General features: G+C 40.3%; 1 protein-coding gene and 1 long non-coding RNA gene across 2 annotated transcripts in view; one reads left to right on the forward strand and one right to left on the reverse strand.

Annotated features, from left to right (window-relative positions):
* The window catches only part of LOC145347040 (putative Polycomb group protein ASXL3), a 181,682-nt gene that overhangs the window by 69,661 nt on the left and 87,043 nt on the right, over positions 1-24,978 (reverse strand). The window contains exon 6 of the mRNA XM_080194944.1: positions 8,509-8,637. Coding sequence (XP_080051070.1) covers positions 8,509-8,637 — 129 coding nt within the window. The remainder of the gene's footprint in view (positions 1-8,508; positions 8,638-24,978) is intronic.
* Positions 1-24,978, forward strand: part of LOC145347041 (uncharacterized) — an 81,354-nt gene that overhangs the window by 3,051 nt on the left and 53,325 nt on the right. The window lies entirely within an intron of this gene.

Consider the following 24,978-nt stretch of genomic DNA (forward strand, 5'->3'; position numbering starts at 1 on the left):
TTGCAGAACACCCTCGATCCATTCACAGGCATGACCCAGGCCTTCTTGTCGCTTACCATTCTAACACAACATTCTGCTCTCACGTCCACATGCCTGTCCTTCACTGGTGCTCCAGTGAACCCAAATGCAAATTGGAGGAACAGCACCTGACCTTCCAATTAGACTCTTTACAGCTTTCTGGACTTAACAATGAGTCCAACAACTTTAGACCATGAACTCTCCCCTGTCTTCGCCCCACTTCCATCAATTTATTTAATTGATAAATTTATTTTCATTTCTCTCAGTGTTTTATTTTTCAATTTTTTAATGATTTCCATTTTTATTCCCTTACCACTGTTTTCCCTCCCCCACCCCACGAGGACCATCTGTTACCTGTTTCAGGTTGTCTTTTGTCACACTGTTTATCTTTGTTCCGCCACTGACACATTCTATCTCTTAATGTTCCACTATCAGCACACTTCTTAGCCATGATCACCAGCATTTCCTTCCCTTTGTCTTTATGTCTGTGACATTTTTGTCAATCTCTCCCATCTCCACCAGCTTCTGGCCATCTATCCAGTCTCCACAGTCTTGTCACCACAACAGGATAAATCTTATCCAATTTTCTGCTGTCTTCAGCTCTGATGAAGAGTCATCCAGACGGTGTTGTGTTCTCTCCACAGATGCTGCCAGACCTCCAGCATTTTCTGTTTTTGTAACTAATGAATGGTTGTATATAGTTTTTAAAAGTAAAAGTGAAAAGGGCCACTTGGCCCTTTAAGCCTGCTCTACTGATCTGGCTGTAACCACCTATCTACCCCAGTAACCTTTCAGCCCCCTGTTGTTTATAAAGAATCTATCTACCTCTGCCTTGAAAACACTCAATGATCCTGCTTCCACTGCTTTTCAAGCAAGGGTGTTACAAGGACTCATTACCCTGACAGAAAAACAATTCTCTCATCTCTGTCTTAATTGGGTGGCCCCTTGTTTTTTAAACAGCGACTTAGTTCTAGATGCGCCACAGGAGAAATATCTTCTGCACATCCACCCTGTCAAGATGCCTCAGGATCTTATATGTTCCAGTCAAGACGCCTCTTACTCTTCCAAACTCCAATAATACAAGCCTAGCCTGTCCAGTCTTTTTTCATGAGATAACCTGCCCATGCCCGATATTAATTAAGTGAACCTTCCCTGAACTGCTTCAACTGTATTTACATTCTTCCTTAAATAAGGAATAAGACACTAATTAAAAATATATTTTTATGAAAATACATTTCTCAGCTGAATTAACGAACTGCAGCTAGTTAGTATGCTTAGACATATCAAGGAACATATTTTAATGGAACAGAACACACCCCAAGTGGAAAAGAATTTACCCCAATGAACTCAATGTTGAGTGCAATTTGTGCTTGGGCTATTGTTTGGTCCTATGGTAACTTTTCCAACTATGCTGCTCACAAATACTGTATGTTGACACATTCATTTGGATCATTGCTTGCCTAAATATTTGCGTAACATACATTTTTCAAATCTTTTATTTCAACATATGTTCCTCAGTGTACCTGTTCAGGTAAACTGAGGGAGAATTTAACATGGCCAATGCACCTAACCAGCACACCTGTGGGAGGAAAACGGGAGCACCAAGAGGAAATCAACACTGACACAGGGAGAATGTGCAGACTCTGCACAGACAGTGACTCAAGCCAGGAATCAAACCGGGTCCCTGGCGCTGTGAGGCTGCAGCGCTAACCACTGTGTCACCATGCCGCTGTTTCAGTGAGGCTTTTGCTAAGGTTACACATGGGAGACTGATAGCAAAGTTAAGAGGCATGGGATCCAAGGAAATGTGGCAAATTGGATCTAGAATTGGCTGTGGCAAGAAGCAGAGGGTGATGGTCGCGGGGTGATTTTCAGACTGGAAGATTGTGTCCAGTGGAGTCCCATAGGGATCAGTGTTGGACCGTTGATGTTTGTGGTTTATATAATTGGTTAGACCTGAATGCAAGGGGGTGATCAGTAAGTTCGTAGATGATATGAAAATTGGTGGGGTTTTAAAGAGCAAGGATGATATAGATGGGCTGATCAGATGGGCTGATCAGTGGCAAATGGAATACAATCTGGATAAGTGTGAGGTGATGCACATGGGCAGGACAAACAAGGCAAGGGAATATATAATGAAAGGCAGGACCTGAGAAGCATCAAGAATCAAAGAGACCTGGGTGTACATATGCACCGGTCCTTTAAGATAGTAGGACAGGTGGATAAAGTGGTTAAGAAGGCATATGGTATACTTGCCTTTATTAACCGAGGCACAGGGTTTAAGAAGAGGGAGGTTATGCTGGAATCATATTAAAAGCTGGTTAGGCCACAGCCAGACCATTGTATGCAGATCTGGAATCCACATTGTAGGAGTGATGTGATTGCACTGTAAAGAGTGCAAAGGAGATTTATCAGAATGTTGCCTAGTCTGGAGAGTTTTAGTTATGAAAAGAGATTGGATAGACAGGGGTTGTTTTGCTTGGAGTTGAAGACCAATGTTTTGAGATTCATGTACCAGGATATCTAGATTCCTCTGTACCACTGAGTTCTTCAATCTCTCTCCTAGTTAAATAGAATACTATTTTTCCAGTCAAAGTGGACAAGTTTACATTATACCACATCATACTCCATCTGCTGAATTTTTGTCCATTCACAACTTATCTCTATTTCCTTGCAGACTCTCTACCTCTTCTTTCCATCTTAATTGCTTACCTATCTTGGTGTCATTGGCAAATTTAGCTTCCACACATTGTCACTTCATCCAAATCATTGATGTTGATTGTAAATAGTTAAGCCCCAGCACGAATGCCTGTGGTACTCCACAAGTAAGAAGACTCACAACATCAGGTTAAAGTCCAACAAGTCCACTAGTTACAGGTTGCCAACTGGAAAAAGACCCATTTATCTTTATTCTCTGCTTCCTGTTAGCTAACCAATCAATGATATTATACTACCCCTTATACAATATAATCTTGTGTTGTAATCTTTGATATTGCACTCTGTCAAATGCCTTCTGCATGTTCAAGTACACCACATCTACAGGGTCCCCTTTATCCAACTTGCTTGCTCTCCAAATCCTTTAATTAGTTAAATACAAACTATGCTGTCTGTGCCTGAATAAATTATGATTTTCTAAGTAGCCTGCTATAACCTCAAAATAATGGATTCTAGCAATTTCCATATTACAAATGTTAGGCTAAATAGTCTGCGGTTTCCTGCTTTTTGTCTCCCTCCATTCTTGAAAAGAGGAGTTACATTCGTTATTTTCCAATGGGATCTGATGGGACCTTTCCAGAATTGAGGGAATTTGGAAAATCAAAACCAATACATCCACTATCTCAACAGCCACTTTTAAGACCAAAAGATGAAAGTCCATCAGTATCTGAGGTCTTGTCAACTTCTAGTTTAATAGTTTTCTCAGTATCTTTTTTCTGGTGATTATAATTATTTTTAAGTTGCTCCATTCTTTCTACCACTTGATTCACAATTATTTTTGACATATTAGTTGTATTTGCTATGAAGGCAAATGCAAAATATCCATTAATTTTATCCACCATTTCCTTATTTTCCATTCTTAATTCCCTGACTCACTCTCTAGAGAACCAATGCTCAGTGTACTTACTATTTTTCTGTAGAAACTCTTACTATTGGTTTTTAAATTTCTAGCTAGCTTTCTATCATTACTCTAATTTTTCCTTATTCGTCTTTCAGTCATTCTTTCCTCTTTATATTTTGTCCAATCTTCTTTCTGCTAATCTTTGCAGAATTAGATGTTTTCTCTTTCAATTTAATACTATCTTTTCCTTCCTTTGTTATCTATCACGGTACAACTTTTCGCTAGTCTTTCTTACTTTATTTTTACTAGTGCTATGAAATATCTCCTCAAGTATCACCACTGCATCTCTACTGACTATCTACGGTCATTTATATTAATGATTTAGATGAGAATATCGGAGGCATGGTTAGTAAGTTTGCAGATGACACCAATTGGTGGCATAGTGGACAGTGAAGAAAGTTATCTCCAATTGCAAAGGGATTTTGATCAATTGGGCCAGTGGGCTGACAAATGGCAGGTGGGATTTTAATTTTGATAAATTTGAGGTGATGCATTTTGGTAGATTAAACCAGGGCAGGACTTACTCAGCTAATGGTAGGGCGTTGAGGAGAGTTACAGAACAAAGCGATCTAGGAGTACATGTTCATAACTCCTTGAAAGTGAAGTCACAGGTAGACACAGTGGTGAAGAAGGCAATAGGCATACTTGGTTTCATCAGTCAAAACATTGAATATAGCAGTTGGGACATCTTGTTGAAGTTGTACAAGACATTGGTAAGACCACACTTGGAATACTGTGTGCAGTTCTGGTCACCCTATTATAGAAGGTATATTATTAAACTAGAAAGAGTGCAGAAAAGATTTACTAGGATGCTACTGGGATTGATGGTTTGAATTAGGATGGTTTGAAGGAGAGGCTGGATAGACTGGGACTTTTTTCTCTGAAGTGTAGGAGACTGAGGGTTGACCTTATAGAGGTCTATAACATAATGAGGGGCATAGATAAGGTAGATAGTCAATACCTTTTCCCAAAGGTAGGGGAATCTAAAACTAGAGGGCATAGGTTTAAGGTGTGAGATGCAAAAGTGTCCAGAGGGACAATTTTTTTCACACAGAGGGTAGTGAGTATCTGTAACAAGCTGCCAGAGGTAGTAGTGGAGGTGGGTACAATTTTGTCTTTCAAAAAGCATTTAGATTGTTACATGGATAAGATGGGTATAGAGGGATCTGGGCCATTGGGATTAGCTTAGGGGTTTAAAAAAAGGGTGGCATGGACAAGTTGGGCCAAAGGGCCTGCTTCCATGCTGTAAACCTCTATGACTCTATGACTCTAAGAGACTGGGAGGGACATGATTGAAATGTATAAAACTATGAGGGGCATTGATAGAGCTAACTGGAAGAAACTTTTTCCCTTGGTGGAAGGATCAATGACCAGAGGGCATAGATTCAAGGTAAGGAGCAGGAGGTTTAGAGGGGATGTGAGGAAAAACTTTTTCACTAAGGGGGTGTTGGGAGTCCGGAATTCACTGCCTGGAAGCGTGGTGGGGGCAAAGGCTTTCGTAACAGTGCACTTGCGATTCCAAGTGCTGGAAATGGGATTAGGATAGATGGGTGGTTTGTCTTTGATCAACATATATACAATGTTCCGAAGGGCCTTTTCTGTGCTGCATGTGGAAAATAGGATGTGAAAGGCCGGTCAAAAGTGAGTTGGAATAGCTAAACCTAAAAGTAATGAAAGCGTGGATGAGGATTTCACTAGCAGATGAGTTGTGGGAGGGGCAAAGTGAGGCACTGTTACGGAGAGAAAGTAGGCAGTGGTAGTGATAGAGCAAATATGTGGTTGGCAGCTGATCTTGGGGTTAAAAATGACACCAAGATTCTGAATAGTCTAATTTCATCTCAGACAATTGCAAGGTAGACAGTTAGGGTCAGTGGCTAGTGAAAGGAGGTTCCGGTGGGGCTCGAAGGAAGTATCTTCTATCTTCCTATTATTTAATTGGAGGAAATTCCTGTTCAACCTGTACCAGATGTCAGTCAAACACTTTGAAAATTTAGTGACAGTGGAATCGTTGAGCAAGGTGGTGATGGGGTCGAGTTGTGTTTACCAGCACACATTATTACAATTATGAGGTGCACAAGATTATATTTTGGAATTAGAACCATAAAATCATAAAAAAGTTACAGTACAAAAGGAGGCAGGAACATAACCTATTATAAATGATTCTCTGGTTATGATTAGATATATAAGAAATAATTCAAATGAGTGCAATCCTACCCAGCAGGACAACAGTGGAGTGGCATTCAAGGAGAATGGTGTCATGAATCATGTCAAAGGCTTGAAACAGGTTGAGATGATAAAGAAAGTTAGTTTACCTTTGTTGTAGTCACTTAGGATGACATTGTTACTTTGAGAATAGATATTTTGTTACTGCAATCAAGATGGAAACCGAATTGAAGTATTCACGTGTGGAACTCCAGAAAAGATGGGCATGGATTTGATGGGCAGCAGCACCTCCCGGGACTTGAGAGGAAAAGGTGGTGGGAGATGGGATTGAAGTTGAAAGGGATGGTGAGGTAATGAATTGTGTTGTTTGATGGGAGGGGAAAGACGACAAGTTTAAAGAAGAGAGGGACAATACCTGAAAAGACAGAAATATTAACAACATTAGCTAACACAGAGGCTGGGAGGTGAATTTGGGTGGCAGCAGTTTAGAGGTGTTTTGGTTGCATTCTTTGACTAAAATGGTCAAATATCCTCTTTAAGAACACGAGTAGGCTTTTCAGTCCAACAATTCAGTTTGATCATTCCTGGTTTGATTTGATCACTAACTACCTGTCCTGCTTCCTCCATGCCGATGCTATTGCTAAGAAAGCCCACCAACACTTCTACTCTCTCAGAAGAATAAGGAAATTTGGCATTCTCACCAACCTTTACAGATGTACCATAGAAAATATTCTTTCTGGTTGTATCACAGCTTGATATGGCTTCTGCTCTCTCCAAGACCACAAGAAACTACAAAGGGTTGTAAATAAAGCTCAGCCCATCACTCAAACCAACCTGCTACCCAGTGACACTGTCTACACTTCCCGTTGCCTCGGAAACGCGGCCAGCACAATTAAGGACTCCACCCACCCAGGACATACTCTCTTCCATTTTTTTCTGTCAGGAAAAAGATACAAAAGTCGGAAATCACTTATCAACCTACTCCAGAACAGCTTCTTCCCTGCTATCAGACTTTCGAATGGACCTACCTCACATCAAGTTGATCTTTCTCCACACCCTAGCAATAACTGTAACACTATATTCTGCACTCTGTCCTTTTCTTCTCCCCTACGTACGCTATGAATTGTATGCTTTGTCTGTTTAGTGCACAAGAAGTAATATTTTTCACTATATACTACTAAATGTGACAACAATAAATCAAATCAAATCCATCCTCTTGAGATGAAGACCAACATATCATTTGCCTTCCTAATTGCTTGCTGCACCTCTATGCTATCTTTTATGACACATGAACAAGGACATTCAGGCCTTCCTAGAAATGCATTACCTCTTTATGACTGTTTCAAATAAGCTACATTCATGCATAGATCAAACCTATTTTTAAATAAATACAGTTAGCAAATCCAGGCATACTTGCATTAACATTTGATTATAGTCTTGGAGCTTTCAGAGAGAGAATAGAGGTCCAGAAACTTGAAAAATCTTTTTAACATCAGCTGCAACTGATTGTTTTATGAAAAAGCTTTTTTTCTCCCTCTCTGCTACAGACGCAGGACTGCATAATAACCACATCGTCACATGATCATTATCGGTTTTTCAATTAGGTTGGTTAAAGAATTACACAAGGTTCTGGTCTGGGACTCACAATGTTAGAGTCCCAGACCAGAACCCCAAGTTCCATTAGGAAGCCAGACTAGATTTCAACAATTTCTTTTTGGCATAAATGTGAGTAGAGGATATTTCTCTCCTGATTGAATCCACTAATAAAACAGGAATCTTTTCCAGTGAAACAAACTTTACTTAGTAACACAGTTTAAATATTCTTCTAACAAGTGAATCAGCATAAATGTGAATAGAGGATATTTCTCTCCAGATTGAATCACACTAATCAGATATCCCAGGGAACTTCAGTAAATAAAAATCCATTAGCTCTACTTAACATAGCCACTTACCACTTGAAATGAGTAATTATCCTGCTGTTTCAAAATCTGAATTGCATTACTACCAGGAAATATGGAAAAACATAGAAACATAGAAACATAGAAAATAGGTAAAAATAGGAGTAGGCCATTCAGCCTTTTGAGCCTATACCACCATTCCATATGATCATGACTGATCATGTACTTTCAGTATCTCACACCTGCTTTCTCTCCATACCCCCTGACCTCTTTAGCCACAAGGACCATGTCCAGCTTCCTCTTGAACATACCTAATGAACTGGACCCAACAGCTTTCTGTGGTAGAGAATTCTACAGTTTCACAATTCTCTGAGTGAATAAGTTTTCTCTCATCTCAGTCCTGAATGACTTATCACTTTTCCTTAGACTGTGACCCCTAGTTCTGGAGAATACAGCTGATTTTTAAAAAAATTCCCCTTAAACATTAAATATATATATATTCTATATATATACATACATATATCAATTGTACTACTATCATCACAAAAGTTAGTTACCCTGTTGATACAAATCCCATTTTTCCTGTCAAGGTGTTGCATTCTTTAGTTGTTTGGTTGCAACAAATTGCCATGCAACAGCCCTCAGAAAATCTATAGACAAATGTAAGATGAATGAGTGTTGCTTATGGCAAAATTTGTCCCAATACTTTTTAATAAAAGGATGGTTTAAATTTTTACTTTATGTCTTGTAACTGACAGGTCAAAGCAACAGTTAATAAACTTGCTGTGACCTGAAGACCTCTGTGAAGTATACCTGAGCTGGATCTTTTCAATCTTTTCAGATGTTGATCTGGTGCTTTAATGGGACTTGGTGAGGATCTTGCACCTTCTCTTAATTCTTTATCACAACCATTCAACTCACCAATGTTGTTTGATTCAGGTCCTGAAAAATATACAGAATGGATTCTGTGTTATATATTGTACTATTTTGGGTTTAATCAATTAAACAAACTGAAGGACAAGTTAAAGGGGCAGCCCCTTAAAGGGTTGTGACATCAAACATAAGCAAATGGCAAAGGAAATTTAAAACATTAACTCAAAATATGATTAGAGTCATAGAGCCATAGATGTTTACAGCATGGAAACAGACCCTTCGGCCCAACTTGTCCATGCCGCCCTTTTTTAAAAAAACCTAAAGCTAATCCCAATTGCCTGCCCATATCCCTCTATACCCATTGAAGCCATGTAACTACCTAAATACAAAATTGTACCTGCCTCTACTACTACCTCAGGCAGCTTGTTCTAGACACTCATCACCTTCTGTGTGAAAAAATTGCCCCTCTGGACACTTCTGTATCTCTCCCCTCTCACCTTAAACCTGTGGCCTCTAGTTTTAGACTCTCCTACCTTTGGGAAAAGATATTGACTATTTACCTTGTCTAGACCTCTATAAGGTCACCCCTCAGCCTCCTACGCTCCAGAGAAAAAAGTCCCAGTCAATCCAGCCTCCCTTTATAACTCAGTCCATCAAGTCCCAGTAGCATCCTAGTAAATCTCTTCTGCACTCTTTCTAGTTTAATAATATCCTTTCTATAATAGGGCGATGAGAATTGCACATAGTATTCTAAGCGTGGCCTTACCGATGTCTTGTACAACTTCAACCAGACATTCCAACTTCTGTATTCAATGTTCTAACCGATGAAACCAAGCATGCCAAATGCCTTCTTCACCACTCTGTCCATCTACGACTCAACTTCCAGGGAGATATGAACATGTACCCCGAGATCTCTTTGTTCTGTAACTCGCCCCAACGTCCTATCATTAACTGAGTAAGTCCTGTCCTGGTTCAATCTACCAAAATGCATGGATATATAAAACACCCAGTCCCCATGGGTGCCTACTAGACATTGGTGCTGGCAAACAGCGGGTAATCTCTCACTCCAGGGACACCTGGCTGCGAATATAGTCACATCAGGGGCTGACATTTTTTTATTCATTAGTTCACAAGTAGGCTTACATTAACATTGTAATAAAATTACCAATGGAAATCTCCAAGTTGCCACACTCTAGTGCATGTTTGGGTACACTGAGGAAGAATTTAGCATGGCCAATGCACCTAATGAGGACATCTTTCAGTGTGGGAGGAAATCCACACACAGGAAGAACATACAAACTTCGCACAGACAGTGACCCAAGCCTGGAATCGAACCTAGGTACCTGGCAGTGTGAGGCAGCAAATAGGGCCAGATGGCCCCCTTAATTGCCAGCTTCCTGTATTTGTTTATGGCAAGTTTGACCAGGCCCAGGAGCAGGTTCATGAGGAGGTCCTACTCCCTCCCTGCCCCCTTCGCAGTAACTTCATTGCAGTGTTAACATAAGCCTACTTGTGACACTAATAAATAGACTTAAGGAACTTTGCACTGGATGCCCTTGGATCAAGAGGATGGAACTAAAGTGCAAACAAAATTGAAATAACAGACTTTTAAGGAAACTATACAGGGGGTGCAGTCTGTAACAATTTATTTATCCACGGTCGATGGATTTCACAAGGCCGCAAAAAGCACAGGCATCTTGGGAGTACATGTATTGTAGGAGTACATAAGTACAGAAGTTAATTAGACAATTAGGCAGATATATGGAAGGGTATACAGGTGCATAGCAGGCTGGAGCTTAGTCTAAGGTTGAAACAAGATTGAGGATTTCAGAAGTTTAAAAAAATTAATCCAAACTCTGCTAAGACCCAGAGAGTAGTTTAGCTACAGAATTATGATAACATAGGTAAACTTCAACCTCGTTTAGAGTAACAGAGAGATAACTGCTGCAAATGGGAACCTGTTTACATTGATATGAAATGGATCACTATAGTACAGGAGCTTGATTAGCTTTACAAAGAAAGTGTTTATTTCAGTCAGAGACTGGTCTAATCTTCTGATGAGACGTTGATTCTGTAATTTTCTAGTATTGTTTGTGGTCATGTGACAACTGGATACCAGAGCAACAAGAACAATTGTAAAGTGTATAAATATGCACAGCAAACTTTGTTCATTAACAGTCTCTCTCAAGCTGTATTCCCATATATATACTAGTGGAATAAAGGGTGGAATTTTATGGCCTCACTCGAGCAAGACCGGAAATTCCTGCTCGAGGTCAACAGACATTTCCAATGTCTGCTCCTCGCTTGCTCTGACTCTGTGGCGGGTGGGCCAGTGGAATTCCAGCGAAAGTCTTTGTCTTGTTTGAAACTTTAACATCTCCGTGTTGAGTGTTGCTTGATACATCACAACAATAACAATGTTTCACATCTGCCTTCAACATCCCAGGTCTTGCTCTTCGTTAATTGAAAGATAGTTTGGGAATTTATTGAAATAAATGAAGCTGGATTAGTTTAAGTCAACAGACAACTATTAAACTCATCAGGATGTGACTGCCTATTGCCAGCACGTTATTAGAGGCTAGGATTCCTGCGGTGAATAACTCACCTTCTGACTTCCCACAGCCTGTCCACTATCTTGTGGCCTCTTTTGTCCATCCATATAACTTGTCTCCATTTTCTTTGTCAAAACAGTTTTTCTTTCTGTTTGTGAGTCTGCCTGAGTATCATTTGAAGGTTTGCAGCCACACATGATTGAGCTATACAGATCAATCCATCCATAATTTACAAACCTGATATTTGGGGCTAAGCTCATACACAATCATTGACAAAAGGATCAACTTAATAACAGAATATCTGATGGTAAGTAATATGTATGATATGATCATACTGTTTCTAAACACTAGATGGCCTCTTGCTGGGAGTAAGCCCATTGTAAGTAATTACAATTGTATGTTCTTTTTCACACATTACTTTGCCTTTCTTTGATGGAATATTGTGGCAGGTCGAGAAATAGAAGCAGATAGTTATTACCACACTAATTTGAGTGTTTATTTAAAAGAACAGTAAATTAATTTTATTCCCCAGTTGTTGTTATTTGGAGAGTGACACTCAGTTTTAAAGTTTAGGAACTCAGGAACACTTGATAAAAGGACGTGAGTTTGTTGTGATGCGGTCTCTCTCATACCTGCTGCTCTATATCGCATTACATCACTTCCTTCCATATGTTATTAAACAGGGCTCCATGGTGAGCCAAATAGGACAAATGGATAACATTTCCTCCCCCACTTAATTTGAACATCCCCAAAACAAGTTCAACATGAACAACAGTCAATAGGCTAGTTATTGCTATAAATTTGGGGTTAGCTCAGTTGGCTGTACGGTTGGTTTGTGTTACGGAACAACACCAACATTTCAAGCTAAGACTCCTTGTTCCTGGTGAAAAACTCTGCTTTGCCCTATGTTCATGCCATTCCACTTATGCTTGTTGTTGTCACACAATCTTCTTGGATTTTATGAGGTTTTAGATAAAAATTTGTTAAGGCACTGGGTAAATGAACCTTGTTTGTCGGTTGTGTTCAAAGCATGGGCAAAGTGTTCTGTTAATCCATTAGTGGCAGGGTGATATGGAGCAGATGTAATGTGTTGAATGCCGTTTTCTTGTAGGAAGTTCTCAAATTCCTATAAGATAAATTGAGGTCCATTGTCACTTACCAGCTGTTCTGCAAATCCAAAACTACTAAACACTTCTCCCAGTTTGCAAATCTGAAACTACTAAACACTTCTCAGATAAGATAGATGTTATTACAGCAACCTCTGGCCATTTGTATAAGCATCAACAGTTAATAAAAACATGTGTTCTTTGAAAAATCCTGAAAAATCCATATGCACACATTGCTAAGCCTCTTCAGGTCATTCCCACTGCTGCAAGGGTGGCAGGTTTCTTACCTTTGCACAGGAAGAACATGTTCTTGCTTTTTCTTTGATCTTAGCATTAAGTCCAGGCCAGGGGAAATAACTTCTTCTAATTCTTTCATGCGAACAACTTCACAGTGGTCTTTGTGTAGCTTCTCTAACACTCACTTTCCCAATGGTGGTGAACAGTCACTCTGAGCCCATAAAAGATACCCTGATTGAACTGACAGCTTCTTTCTGCTGGAGTAGTTGGATTTCAGGCTAGGTATTAGTCCTGAAGTCTTTACTTGTAAAACTGTGTTTATCAGTTCTGACAGCACAGAGTCATTCCGAGTGTATTTTCTCACTTGCATGGAGGTAACTGGTGAGTTGTATACAAGCTTAAAGTAGAAAATATTCCCCCTTGAGCAGTCTGTAGAACCAACAGGTAGTGGAGATCTTGATAATCCATCTGCATAATAATGTAAACTAGAATGGTGGTATTTAATCGTGTAAGTATGTGCAGACAGGAACAATGCCTATCTTTGCAATGAGTGACAGAATTCTCATGTGTGATCCAAAAATGATGGTGAGTGGGCAGTGGTCCAACAGTAATGTAAACTTTCTCATATGCATAAACTGATGCAATTTCTTGATGCCAAAGATGATCCCCAGCGCGCTCTCTCTCTGTTCAATCTGGGCATAACTGCTTTCAGCATTGCTTAAGGTTTGAGAAGCAAAAACAATGGATCTTTCTTCATCCACTGGCATGATATGGGAGACCACCACTCGCTGGCATAATGTGGGAGAACACCATCAAGAGATGCATCACAAGCTAACTGGAAGTCATCTATTTTGTTCACCAGTGCAGAATAATCAAAATGATCACTATAAGAGCTCCGCCGCTTCACATTTCATCCAAAGCTCCAATGATGCTGTAAACCCCTGCCATTTATACTCATGCAGGTTTCCCATATGCGTATTTTGCAACCAACTTCCAGTAGCTACCTCGTTTTCTTATTTACACAAGGCATTAATTTGAGCTTCAGTCTGTCATTTACTACAGCCAGCTCTAGAATCTGTTTTCAGATTTTTTTTAACTTATGCCCATACTAGCCACACTTGTGAAAAGTTTCTTTTTCTCTGACTTTTATTTGCTTAAACTACTTCTTCTGAGTGGTTTAGCACGTGCACCTCTGTTATCTCATCTAAAACCTGGTGTTGTCAGACTTCTTACTGTGTCTCATCCTTATCGCCAGATTTGTTGTGTATTTGGAAAATGACATTCAGGAACACTCAATAAATGAACGTAGCTTTATTGTGGTGTGTTCTCTGTCATACCTGCTGCTTCTACATCACATTGCATAATTTCTTTGCATACATTACTACAGCAGGGCTCTATGGTGAGCCACAAGGGACAAATATATCACACCAATTCTCCGGAAAAATTAAGATCTGACAAATAAGAAATCATTGGGTGCCGCGTTGCAATAAATTGTACTTACTAACAAAGCTTTGCCTTGTCTTTCCAGTGACCTTAATTAATTTGTTTTTGCTAGAACAATACTGCAGGGACAAATAGGGTTCAGGAAATGTTAGATAGATACGCTAAAGGTATCTTTGATTTTGTTACAATAACGTGGCATACACAGGGTAATACCAAACATTTTCTTTGCTGGTCACAGTTGTCAGACTGTAAATTCAGATTACTCATTCTGCTGTGAGTACAATACTTGGTAAAATTGTTCATCTTTTTGTGCACCAAACCTTTAACATGTAGTCCGCGAACACATCTATTAACAAGTAATGGGTCACATTTACAATAAATTGGTGCTTGCATCATTGTTTCTCCAAAGCGACACATGGTTAAGTGATATGTGAAGTAATCACAATCAAATGGCGGCACGGTAGCACGGTGGTTAGCACTGCTGCTTCACAGCTCCAGGGTCCTGGGTTTGATTCCTGGTTCGGGTCACTGTCTGTGTGGAGTTTGCGCATTCGCCTCGTGTCTGTGTGGGTTTCCTCCGGGTGCTCCGGTTTCCTCCCACTGTCCAAAGATGTGCAGGTTAGGTCGATTGGCCATGCTAAGAAATTGTCCAGGGATGTGTAGGTTAGAGGGATTAGTGGGTATAGTATGTAGGGATATGGGGGTAGGGCCTGGGTGAGATTGTGTTCAGTGCAGACTTGATGGGCCGAAGGGCCTCTTTCTGCACTGTAGGGTTCTATGATTCTAAATATCTTTTCAGAATAGTAAGGAAAGTGGATGCAATCTTCCAGCTGTTTGTGCCATATTCCTGCTGTGGTGAAGTCGGAGAATTTGGCATCCAGCCAAATCTCCATTCACTGCAGCAGGATGGGAAAATCCCATCGGCATGAATGGCCATAATATTCTAGCCAATGTGTTAGAACATAACAAAATGTGGTTCTATACTTTTGCTTCTAAAAACAAAACAAATGCTTTCAGTGTTGTTACTAAAATTTCAATAAGGTGCTGCAGCTACTGCACGGTTCTGGCTGACTGGGAAACTGTTCGGCGTATTGAGAGTATTTACAGGTTGATAATTAATTGTTCAGCCACATTATGAATGCACCTTCTGTGATCTTCATAGCTACTGAGAGAACGGTGTAAGGAGATGATTGGAGCTACAGGTCCTTATGCAGTAGGTGATGGAGCATTATTTATTTAATGAACTGCATCCACTAATATATCCTCAATAATGTCCTCACAGAACAGACAGGCAGCCTGTTAGATATTACTTTGTTACCACAACACATACAACTTGTTCTCATAGAACTTACAGGCAGCACAAGTTATATGTGTTTTAGGTTCAAAGTAATGTAGTGTCTTTCAAACCTTTTTTCTGGCAACCCACTTTTACCAAGTGGCAGTCCCTCGTGATCCATGTGCCACATGGAGTGTGTAATGAACATAAGAACATAAGAACATAAGAAATAGGAGCAGGAGTAGGCCATCCAGCCCTTCGAGCCTGCCCCGCCATTCAATAAGATCATGGCTGATCTGTCGCTGCTCAGTTCCACTTTCCCGCCCTCTCCCCATAACCCTTAATCCCCTCTCTTATCAAAAACCCATCAACCCGCGTCTTAAAAATATTTAGCGAGGCAGCCTCCACCACTTCAACGGGCAGAGAATTCCAGAGATTCATCACCCTTTGAGTGAAGAAGTTCCTCCTCAACTCCGTTCTAAACCGCCCCCCTTTTATCTTGAGGCTGAAATATGATCTTTCTACTTTGTACTAACATTATACAATAAATTAAACTTCAAGGGTTCCATTTCAGATAAATTCTCCAAACTTATTTGGGCCATATTCCAGCACAAAGGAAATTGGCATTGGTATTTTGAAAAATCCTCTCATCAACATATTCATTCAAAATAAAATGTCCAAAATCAGGAAATACATTCATTGTTCATGAGACCATCCACAGAAAATTGACCGCTGTTTATTTGTGACAGACTTCTCGTTCAAGATGCACCTTTGAAATGTGGAGCTCACCAGATCAACGTGCTATTTTTAGGTGGGAACTTAATAGGGCAGTCGCTGGTTATCTCTATCTGTTACCATCCCGTCAATAAAGCTCCTTGTAGATGGGATATGTCACATCAATAACTATATTTTGCTGCATCCATTGAAGTCTGTCCTTTCTCACATACAGCTGTAATTTTTAAAAAATAAAACGTCTCAATGGTTTTCCTGTTTTCAGACATCATCTTTTTTTGAAATTTATTCAACAGCAAAATATTTATGCACATGGGAAAAATAATTTGGGACATTTCCTTCTGGCTGTGAACTCAAATAAATCGTGTTCTAATACAATACCTGGGACTTATTTTACTCTACAAGTCACAAGTCACCAATCACTCACAAGGGTTTTGGTAAACGTGACGTGGGTTAATTTATTAAGACTAGGCACAAGAGAACCATTATACATAAGTATAAAACTTGAAGACATTAGAGCAGTGTGTGTGTGCTCTGCTCAAAGCAAAAGCGAGACTAAAACTGGATCAATTTGCTTTATACTTCAGGATGTGCAAAGCCCCAAATGAGCTGATCTCACAGCCCTAATTTACATGTTCTGATTGCATTTTTCAAGCTTATTATGAACTTGCCAACAGGCTTCCCTGATTCCTGTCTCAGGCCTTGAAGTTGGTGGATCTGATGATCTGACTTTGGCTGGGAAAGTGTGCTGAACTTTTCAAAATTTTGTCTGAGTTTTTGCACTTGTCGTCGCTCAGCTCCCAGCTAGTAAACAAATGTAATCCTTTTCTCCTCACAATTGAAGGTACTGTCCTTTCCTCTTAACTAGCGTCTTTTAGAAATTTACTGAATATGAGTCCTCATTTTAGCTAAAACTTCTCAAATATCTCTTCAACATCACCAGCTTTCCAATCCACCATAGGCTGGATCTATGTTTGTTTATTGCTGTGGTGGTCATTTCATTTTTGCATGGTTCCCTCAGTTTTTTTTCTCTCTCTCTACTAATTGGGTTGATTTTTCAATCTATTTCAGCATTAAATATGTTTAAAATGTTTGTGCTTTCTTTGCTCACAGATCACTACTGCCACCATGTTGCGTCTTCCGGTTTTCATAAGTTAGAAGTAATGACATTTTAAAATGCTGGAGCTTCATGGAGTATATTTCTTGCTGCTCTACATATGGCTAATGGATTGATACATTGTTGCTCAGCACTTGACAGTAGCGAAGTAGTAAATATGGCAGCCTGGAGCTAAATCCCCATAAAAATTAATTCCTACTTCTTTATATGAATATTATAATAATACTGTATAACAGTATTTCTCAATTCTGTACTGTTCCTGTTCATGATAATGGTGTACCCATAGCGAAAGACATATCTATTCTTAGAAGTTATTTGCGCTGATTGGTGAGCATGGGCAAAAAAATCTACTGGTTATCTGACCTTGACAGAGGGACTGCACAGCAAGTCCAGATTTCATTTGTTGGAATAACAGAATATATATTTCCAAGCTGCAGCAACCCTAGTCAAATCCTTAAGATTATTTAGGCCCAGAATCTCTTTATTTCGCCTGTCTTAGCTAATGTGGCACCATGTAGTATCATAGAATCTACAGTGCAGAAGGAAGCCATTTGGCCCATCAAGCCTGACCGACAACAATCCCACCCAGGTTCTATTCCTGTAATCCCACATATTTACCCTCCTAATACTTCTGACACTAAGGGGCAATTTAGCATGGCCAATCAACCTAACCTGCACATTTTTGGGCTGTGGGAGGAAACTGAACACCCAGAGTAAACTCATGCAGACACGGGAAGAATGTACAAACAGATAATGACCCGAGGCCAGAATTGAATACGGGTCCCTGGCACCATGAAACAACAGTGCTAACCACTGTGCCACCGTGCTGCCCTAAGACTCAGTCTAAGCTATAGTAAGTGCATTACAAATGTAAAAGCAGGAAACTTGGAGCTGCAACATTGTTCCCCTTCATTGCCATTCAGTAACATATGGACACTTGGAATTTAGAGACCAAGGAATGGCATTCAGATTGCAGATAGAGCTAAAAAGCACAAGGTATCTCGGGGGAAGCTATTTAATGGTGGACAACAGGCAGAAACAGCTCATGCTCGACTTTGCTGTCACAAAAATGTTCTTGCCCTGTTTATCTCAAGAGTGGCAAGGAAATTCACCCCATGCTCTGCATTGTTGAGAAAATGAGGTCTTCATAAAAGAATGGTCATTAATGCTAAATTTATGTGGAATGTCTAGATGTAACAACAATAATGACCTTTTTATTGTCAAGGGGATAATGAATAATATCATACCTATCAAACTTTGAAGCCATTTGTGTCTAAATTTTGGACTGTCTTTTTAAAAAGCATACTGCAATCCAGTAAGTAATAACATTTGCAATGCACAGGATGTCACAAAAATCTGCCACACCATTTGAGAATTGCACAGTAATGCTCTTGTGGTTCAATGCAGGCATCTGAAGTACATCTTCAGTGCACTGACGGCTATTATGCTACTGGCTGACATGCTTCGGAAAGCATTTGTGGATATAAGGTTATAGTCCATAACCACCATCACCCATCCTCAAAGATTTTAGGTCCATCTTAAACCTTCTGTATGATTATGATAAAATGAATCAGTCATGACAAGACTCTGGCTAAGGAGCAACTGTACATACAATATTCATTCCATCACAAATTGTATGAACATCATTGCATGAAATCTTTTCCTGTTGTAGCAATTTAACCCAGTACGCAAGTGGAATAAATTGTGCTCAGAACCTTAAGATAAATCAGCATGACAAATACTGAAATAAAAATATTGTGTTTGCTGTGGTGCCATAGAAAAGTGAATGAATCATTCAATTGATTAACAAAGCAAAATCTGATTAATATTCCAAAAGGCCGACTGGTTTGTGCCTTCAGTGGGCATTGTGGAGATTAGACAATCCTTCTGCCTGCAATTTTCTGATTAACTGCATGTTGTAATCTAGAGTGCTTCAGCAATAATTTCATTAATAGTTCAGCTGCATAATAACTTACATAGTGCCTTTAACATAATGAGACATCTCAAGGCATGGCACATGACATTTTAAAGTGAAGAATGTCATTGATCAGATGGCCAAAGATTTATTTAAAGAGCAAGGCTTTCAGAAGATCTTTTAAAGAAGGAAAGTAATGTAGGGAGGTAGTATGGTGTGTGGAAGGCCTGCAAAAATGTTTCATAGAATCATGCAGCACAATGCAGACTATTGAAAGAGCTATGCAATTAGTCTCACTGCCAAGCTTGTTTGGCACAGCCTGCATGTTATCTTATCAAATGTTTATCCTACTCCCTTTTGAAAATTACTATTGAATCTGCTTCCATCACACGTTCAGTCAGTGCATTCTAGATTAAAGTACTATGCCTGAAATTTTTATCAATAATGTACATATGGAATAATTTTTGGGAAAACCAATTTTTATTTACCTCCTACAGCAAGCATTTTTCAAACATCCTTTTGCTTGCAAAGTCACTTGAAAGCAGACTGGAAGTGAAGCACTTGAAGTAGAACAAGGACAAATGGGAGCAAATAATACCTGAGAGCTAATGGTACGGGAGCATCCATTGGCCAACCATTGAACCATCCTGGTTGTAAGCAAGTGAGAATGCATCATGCAGCTAGGTTAATTTCTTGGAAACATTCAGGTTGTGTGTGAGAGAGAGGGGTTAAGTAAGTGTGTGTGAGAGGTGTATGTGTGAACGTGAGAGAAAGACATGAGTGTTTATGTGAGGGAATGAGGTGAATGTGTGCGGAAGTGACGTGTGTGCGTACGTTTGTGTGTGAGGGAAAGAGGTGCATATGTCCAATATGACAATCCACTTTCCAGCATCATTCCTCCCATTAACAATGTCTAAAGATAAGAATGAAGTATTTTTTAATATGCAAACTTTTAAATTATTAACAGATTACCTACTCCCAAAGTGGATACTACTTCCAGGGGTTAATGTTGAGGGGCATGGGAGAGGAGCTTGGGTAGGGGTTAATGTGAGGGGGCCATGTAGCTGGTGAATATATTTGTGACTGTGTGCCAATTCCTAATTTACACATAGATATTGCTAGGAAAGAGTTGTTTACATTTGATTTCAGTGTTCACACTTATTTTATGGCAAAAAAAGGACACTGACGTTATGGGAATGCTTGGGGTTTCCCAATGTACTTGGGAAGTAACGGGACTCAGTGGCTCGAAAGGTTTGAGAAACCTCACTCTATTATTCAGACTTTACCCTTAATTGACTGCATTCCATTAAAGATTACCACTCATTAAACCTGCTTCCTTTGTCTATACTAATGGGTGCATGGAACATTTTCTCAATTTGTAAATAAATTACCATCACAAAATCAATATAAAGTTTGTTCTTCATGTTACTTGTGGGCCAGGCATAATTTTGATGACAGTGGACTCATGAGTGGGACGGCTATCATTGAACCAAGGTTGAACAAGTGTAGCACGAATATGAATCATTGTCAATAAAGCAAGTCACCTTGCATTCCCTTCTGTACATATTAAGAATCCAGCATAATCATTTGTACACTTGAAATGTTCCTCGTATGCATAGCAATCTCTAAATGCTTTACAGCACAGTGGACAAAGAGTAGACATCCTTGGAATGAGAAATGAGGGTTGAAGGATTGTAAAGGTTTGATCATAAAGCAGGGTCTTAAGGAGCCTTTTTATAATAAGAAGGGTAGTAACGTTGGAAGTGGCAATGAACAAAGAACAATAAACAAATAAAATGTATGTACAGTTGCTCCACACCTGTGCTGGTCATGATACCCTAGCTAAACTTCAAAAAATGTCTTCTGCTTTTACTCAGTCCTAATCCCTCTATTCCCTCCCTATTCATGTACCCTTCCAGATGCCTCTTAAATGTTGCTAATTTGCTGCTTCCACCACATCCTCTGGCAGCAAGTTCCAGCCACCCACCAGTCTCTGCGAGAAAAACTTCCCCCGCACATCTCCCTTTTTCCCCCTCTCACCTTGAACCTGCGCCCCCTTGTAACTGACACTTCCACCCTTGGTCAAGAAGCCTTTGACTATCCACCGTCCATGCCTCTCATTATTTTGTAGACCTCAATTAGCTCTCCCCTCAGCCTCCGTCTTTTCAGTGAAAACAATCTGAGTTTTTCAACCTCTCCTCACAGCCAACAGCCTCAAGACCAGGCAACATCCTAGTGAATCTTCTTTGCTCTCTTCAAATCGTCCATGTCCTTCTGGTAGTGTGATGACCAGAACTGCTGCAATATGCCAAATGTGGTCTAACCAAGCTTTCATATAGCTGCCAACTCCTGTACTCAATGCCCCGGCTAATGAAGGCAAGCATGCCATGTGCCTTCTTAATTCCCTTGGCCACCTATGTTTCCACTTTTAGGGAACTGGATGTTAATGTTCCAAAGGGTTCTGTCATTTACAGCATTGTTCATACCTAAATTTGATCCTCCAAAATGCATCACTTTGCATTTGTCTGGATTAAACTCTATCGGTCATTTTTGTGCCCAAGTCACCAATCTGTTTATATTCTGTTATATCCTCTGACAATCCCCAGCAGTATCAGCAACTCCAGCAATCTTTGTGTCATCCTCAAACTTACTAATCGGACCATCCATATTTTTCTCCCAATTATTTATATAAACTACAAACAATAGAATTCCCAGCACTGATCCATGCAGAACACCCCTAGATATAGACCTTCATTCTGAAAACACCCTTCCACTGCTATTCTCTGTCTTCCATAACTAAATAAAAAGTCTCACAACACCAGATTAAAGTCCAACAGGTTTATTTAGTTGCAAACACCACTAGCTTTTGGGGCTTTGCCCCTTCGTCAGGTGAGTGGGGAGTTCTGATCACAAACAGGGCATATGAAGGCACACACAGTTTATAGAATACTGATTAGAATGCGAGTCTTTACAACTAATCAAGTCTTAAAGGTGCAGACAATGTGAGTGGAGATAACATTAAGCATAGGTTAAAGAGCTGTGTATTGTTTTCAGGCAGGACAGTAAGTGAGATGTTGCAAGCACCACTAGCCGAAAGCTAGTGGTGTTTGCCTGTTGGACTTTAACCTGGTGTTGTAAGACTTCTTACTGTGTTTACCCCAGTCCAACGCCAGCATCGCGACATCATGACTTCCATAATGAAGCCATTCTGTATCCATCTAACCAGCCCAGCCCGAATCCCGTGTGATTTTAGCTTTTGTACAGTGGAACCTTGCCAAACCCCTGACTAAAATCCGTACAAACTACATCCACAGCTCTTCGCTCATCAATTATCATTGTCATCCCTTTAAAAAACTTAGTCAAGTTGGTGATATATGATCTTCCCCGTACAAAACCATGCTGCCTGTCACTAACTAAGCAATTTTCTTGTAAGTGTACATATACCCTCTCCTTCAGTATGTTCTCCAAAAGCTTCCCCATCACTGATGTCAGGCTCACTGGCCTATAATTTGCTGGATTACTCCTGCTTCCCTTCTTAAAAAAGGGAACAACATTGGCTATTCTTTAGTCTTCTGGAACCTTGCCTGTGGTCAAAGAGGATGCGAAGATCCATGTTAAGGTCGCAGCTATTTCTCCCCTTGTCTCCCACAGTAACCTGGGATAGATCCCATCCGGCCCCAGGTGTCTACTTAATGCAATTTAGGATACGCAACACTTCCTCTTTCGATATATCGACATTCTGCAGAGAGTTCACACAGCTATCCCTGACCTTAACATCCGTCATATCCTCCCCCAGTGAATACCGATACAAAGTAAGGATCTCACTCACTTCCTGCGGATCCACAGATCACTTCCCTCCATTGTCCTTGAGTGGACCTACTCTTTCTCTTGCTACCCTCTTGCTCCTAATATATGCATAAAAAGCCTTGGGATTCTCCTTGATCCTATTGGCGAAAGACATTTCATGGCCCTCTTTAGCCCTCCTAATTCCATATTTTAGTTCCTTCCTACTTTCACTGTACTCCTCAATGGCTTCATCAGCCAGTGGAGAAGATTCTGGAAGCAGGGCATTGTGGATGAATGGAATAATACTCTCAATTGAGAGAAATCGAGACAGTAATTAAAATCAGAATAAATTTAAATAAATAAAGGTTACACTAATAATCCTTTATTTGTTCATCAAACTTGACAGTTAGAGTCAAAATCAATTTACAATATCCCAAAACACAAAGTTCATTGCATTGTTAGTATGGTATCAAAAGCATCATACAAAATATATTTAAAAAATGTAAAAAATTTTTAGGAATGGTAGAAAGGCAAACGGCTGTCAAACCCAATCTTTTTCATACATCAGCTTCCCTACCTGCTTTTTCACCGCTGGCTCAATCACTTCCCTCTCCAGTGGTGCAATTAATTGCCTCTTCAATCATGTATACAGTCTTCTTCACAACTCTATTACCTTTCAGATCAAAAGTTTTCACCTGACTTTTCTTGCTCCTAACTTCTGAATTTAACTCCTATTCATTGATAGGCGAATCCATCACCATGGTCAGCAACGTACCTGGATCAATCCAGACAATTCCCCTGAAAACATCAGTTCGCACACTTTGACAACTCTTTTCCAAAGACAGTAAATCAAAATTGTTCGACATTGCAGCAAGATAAATAATTATTGTTGCTTGTCTTTGTACCCTCTCAAACATAATTTAGTCATCCTGTGTCGGTCAGAATGGCAGACTCAGAAGTGGGTGGAACAGTGGGAAATGCTGACTGACTGTGATTATGCAACAACTGGCCAATAAACACGGTGAAGGACTGGGGCCCAGCAAGTTACATTACATGGGGTGGACAGGAAGTTGTTGAATCTGCCATCAGCTGATGGGTTGAAAGTCCAAGCTCCAGGTTTAAGCAATACCTATACCTATTGGCTTTGCAGAGTTTGTCACAGAACCCCAGGACTATCATCACAGACCAGACTCCCTCTGTCACAGAATAATCACCATCGCCTCCAGACCCAGATTTTATCTCTGACACAGAACCCCAGGATCTCCATCTTTAACTCCAGACTCAGTCAGCATTGGCTCAGACAACGAGTAACCTCATAGTTCAGTGATATCTCCCTCCAGATTCCCAGAAAGAACAAGGGGTGCTCTTTCCTTCCAGGAGATCCTCCTGCCTTTCCAAGAAGCCAGGATGGCAATTGCAGAGGGGTTAGCAGCCGTGGGATCCATAGGCCCACCTGGGTCCAACACAGGAAGAGGGTCAATGACTTACTCTGCATCACCAGATTAAGTTTAATGGTAGGGCTAGATCAATGTGGATCTCACAAAGCAACAAGGAAAGGCCTTCACTGAGGGGAAGGTTTGGCAGGTGGGAGAATGAAACATGCAGCAGATACACCATGAGGCCTACACAGATCTAGGCCCAAGCTTACAGTCTTATATTTCCTTCATAGTTGAAATGAATACACGTTGGATGTGGTCATAGAGAGCCAGGGTCAGCAGAGCAGTCAGTGGCTATTGATATGCAGTTGGATTAGTATCCCACCCTCTGGTCATGGGCTCTAGTAAGACACGAGGGCTATAAGGTGCCTGGATCTTCCTTCAGCTGCACCTCCTCCTCAGGTAGTCAGGGAGGTGCCATTGTGTTCTGAGAGGGAGGAGGAGTGATGCATCTTGTTGAGGTTCATCTCAGGGTGCTCAGAGGGTGAGCAGCCACACTTTCCTCCCTCTGCCAAATGACCACAGTGCCTCCTGGAGCTGAGGTCAAAGAGATTCCATTCAGGAACTCCTCACCATGCCAAGGCACTCCAGCAGGGCTGGGGAGAGAAATTATGTGCCCCCAAAATTCTCATATTTCCAGGTCCCTTATTCCCCCCCACCCCCATTCTACCAGCAATTTAATATGTCTCACTTCAATCATGCGTGATATTCTTTCTCCTTTTAAGATTCAACAATCACAGAAAGATCCTAGTAAAATGATGACACCCATTGTTGGCATTGGGTTGCAAATATCAATGTATTTTATACGCA

Source organism: Carcharhinus amblyrhynchos, chromosome 8, assembly GCF_965287045.1.
Source record: "Carcharhinus amblyrhynchos chromosome 8, sCarAmb.v2.hapA, whole genome shotgun sequence".
NCBI lineage: Eukaryota > Metazoa > Chordata > Chondrichthyes > Carcharhiniformes > Carcharhinidae > Carcharhinus > Carcharhinus amblyrhynchos.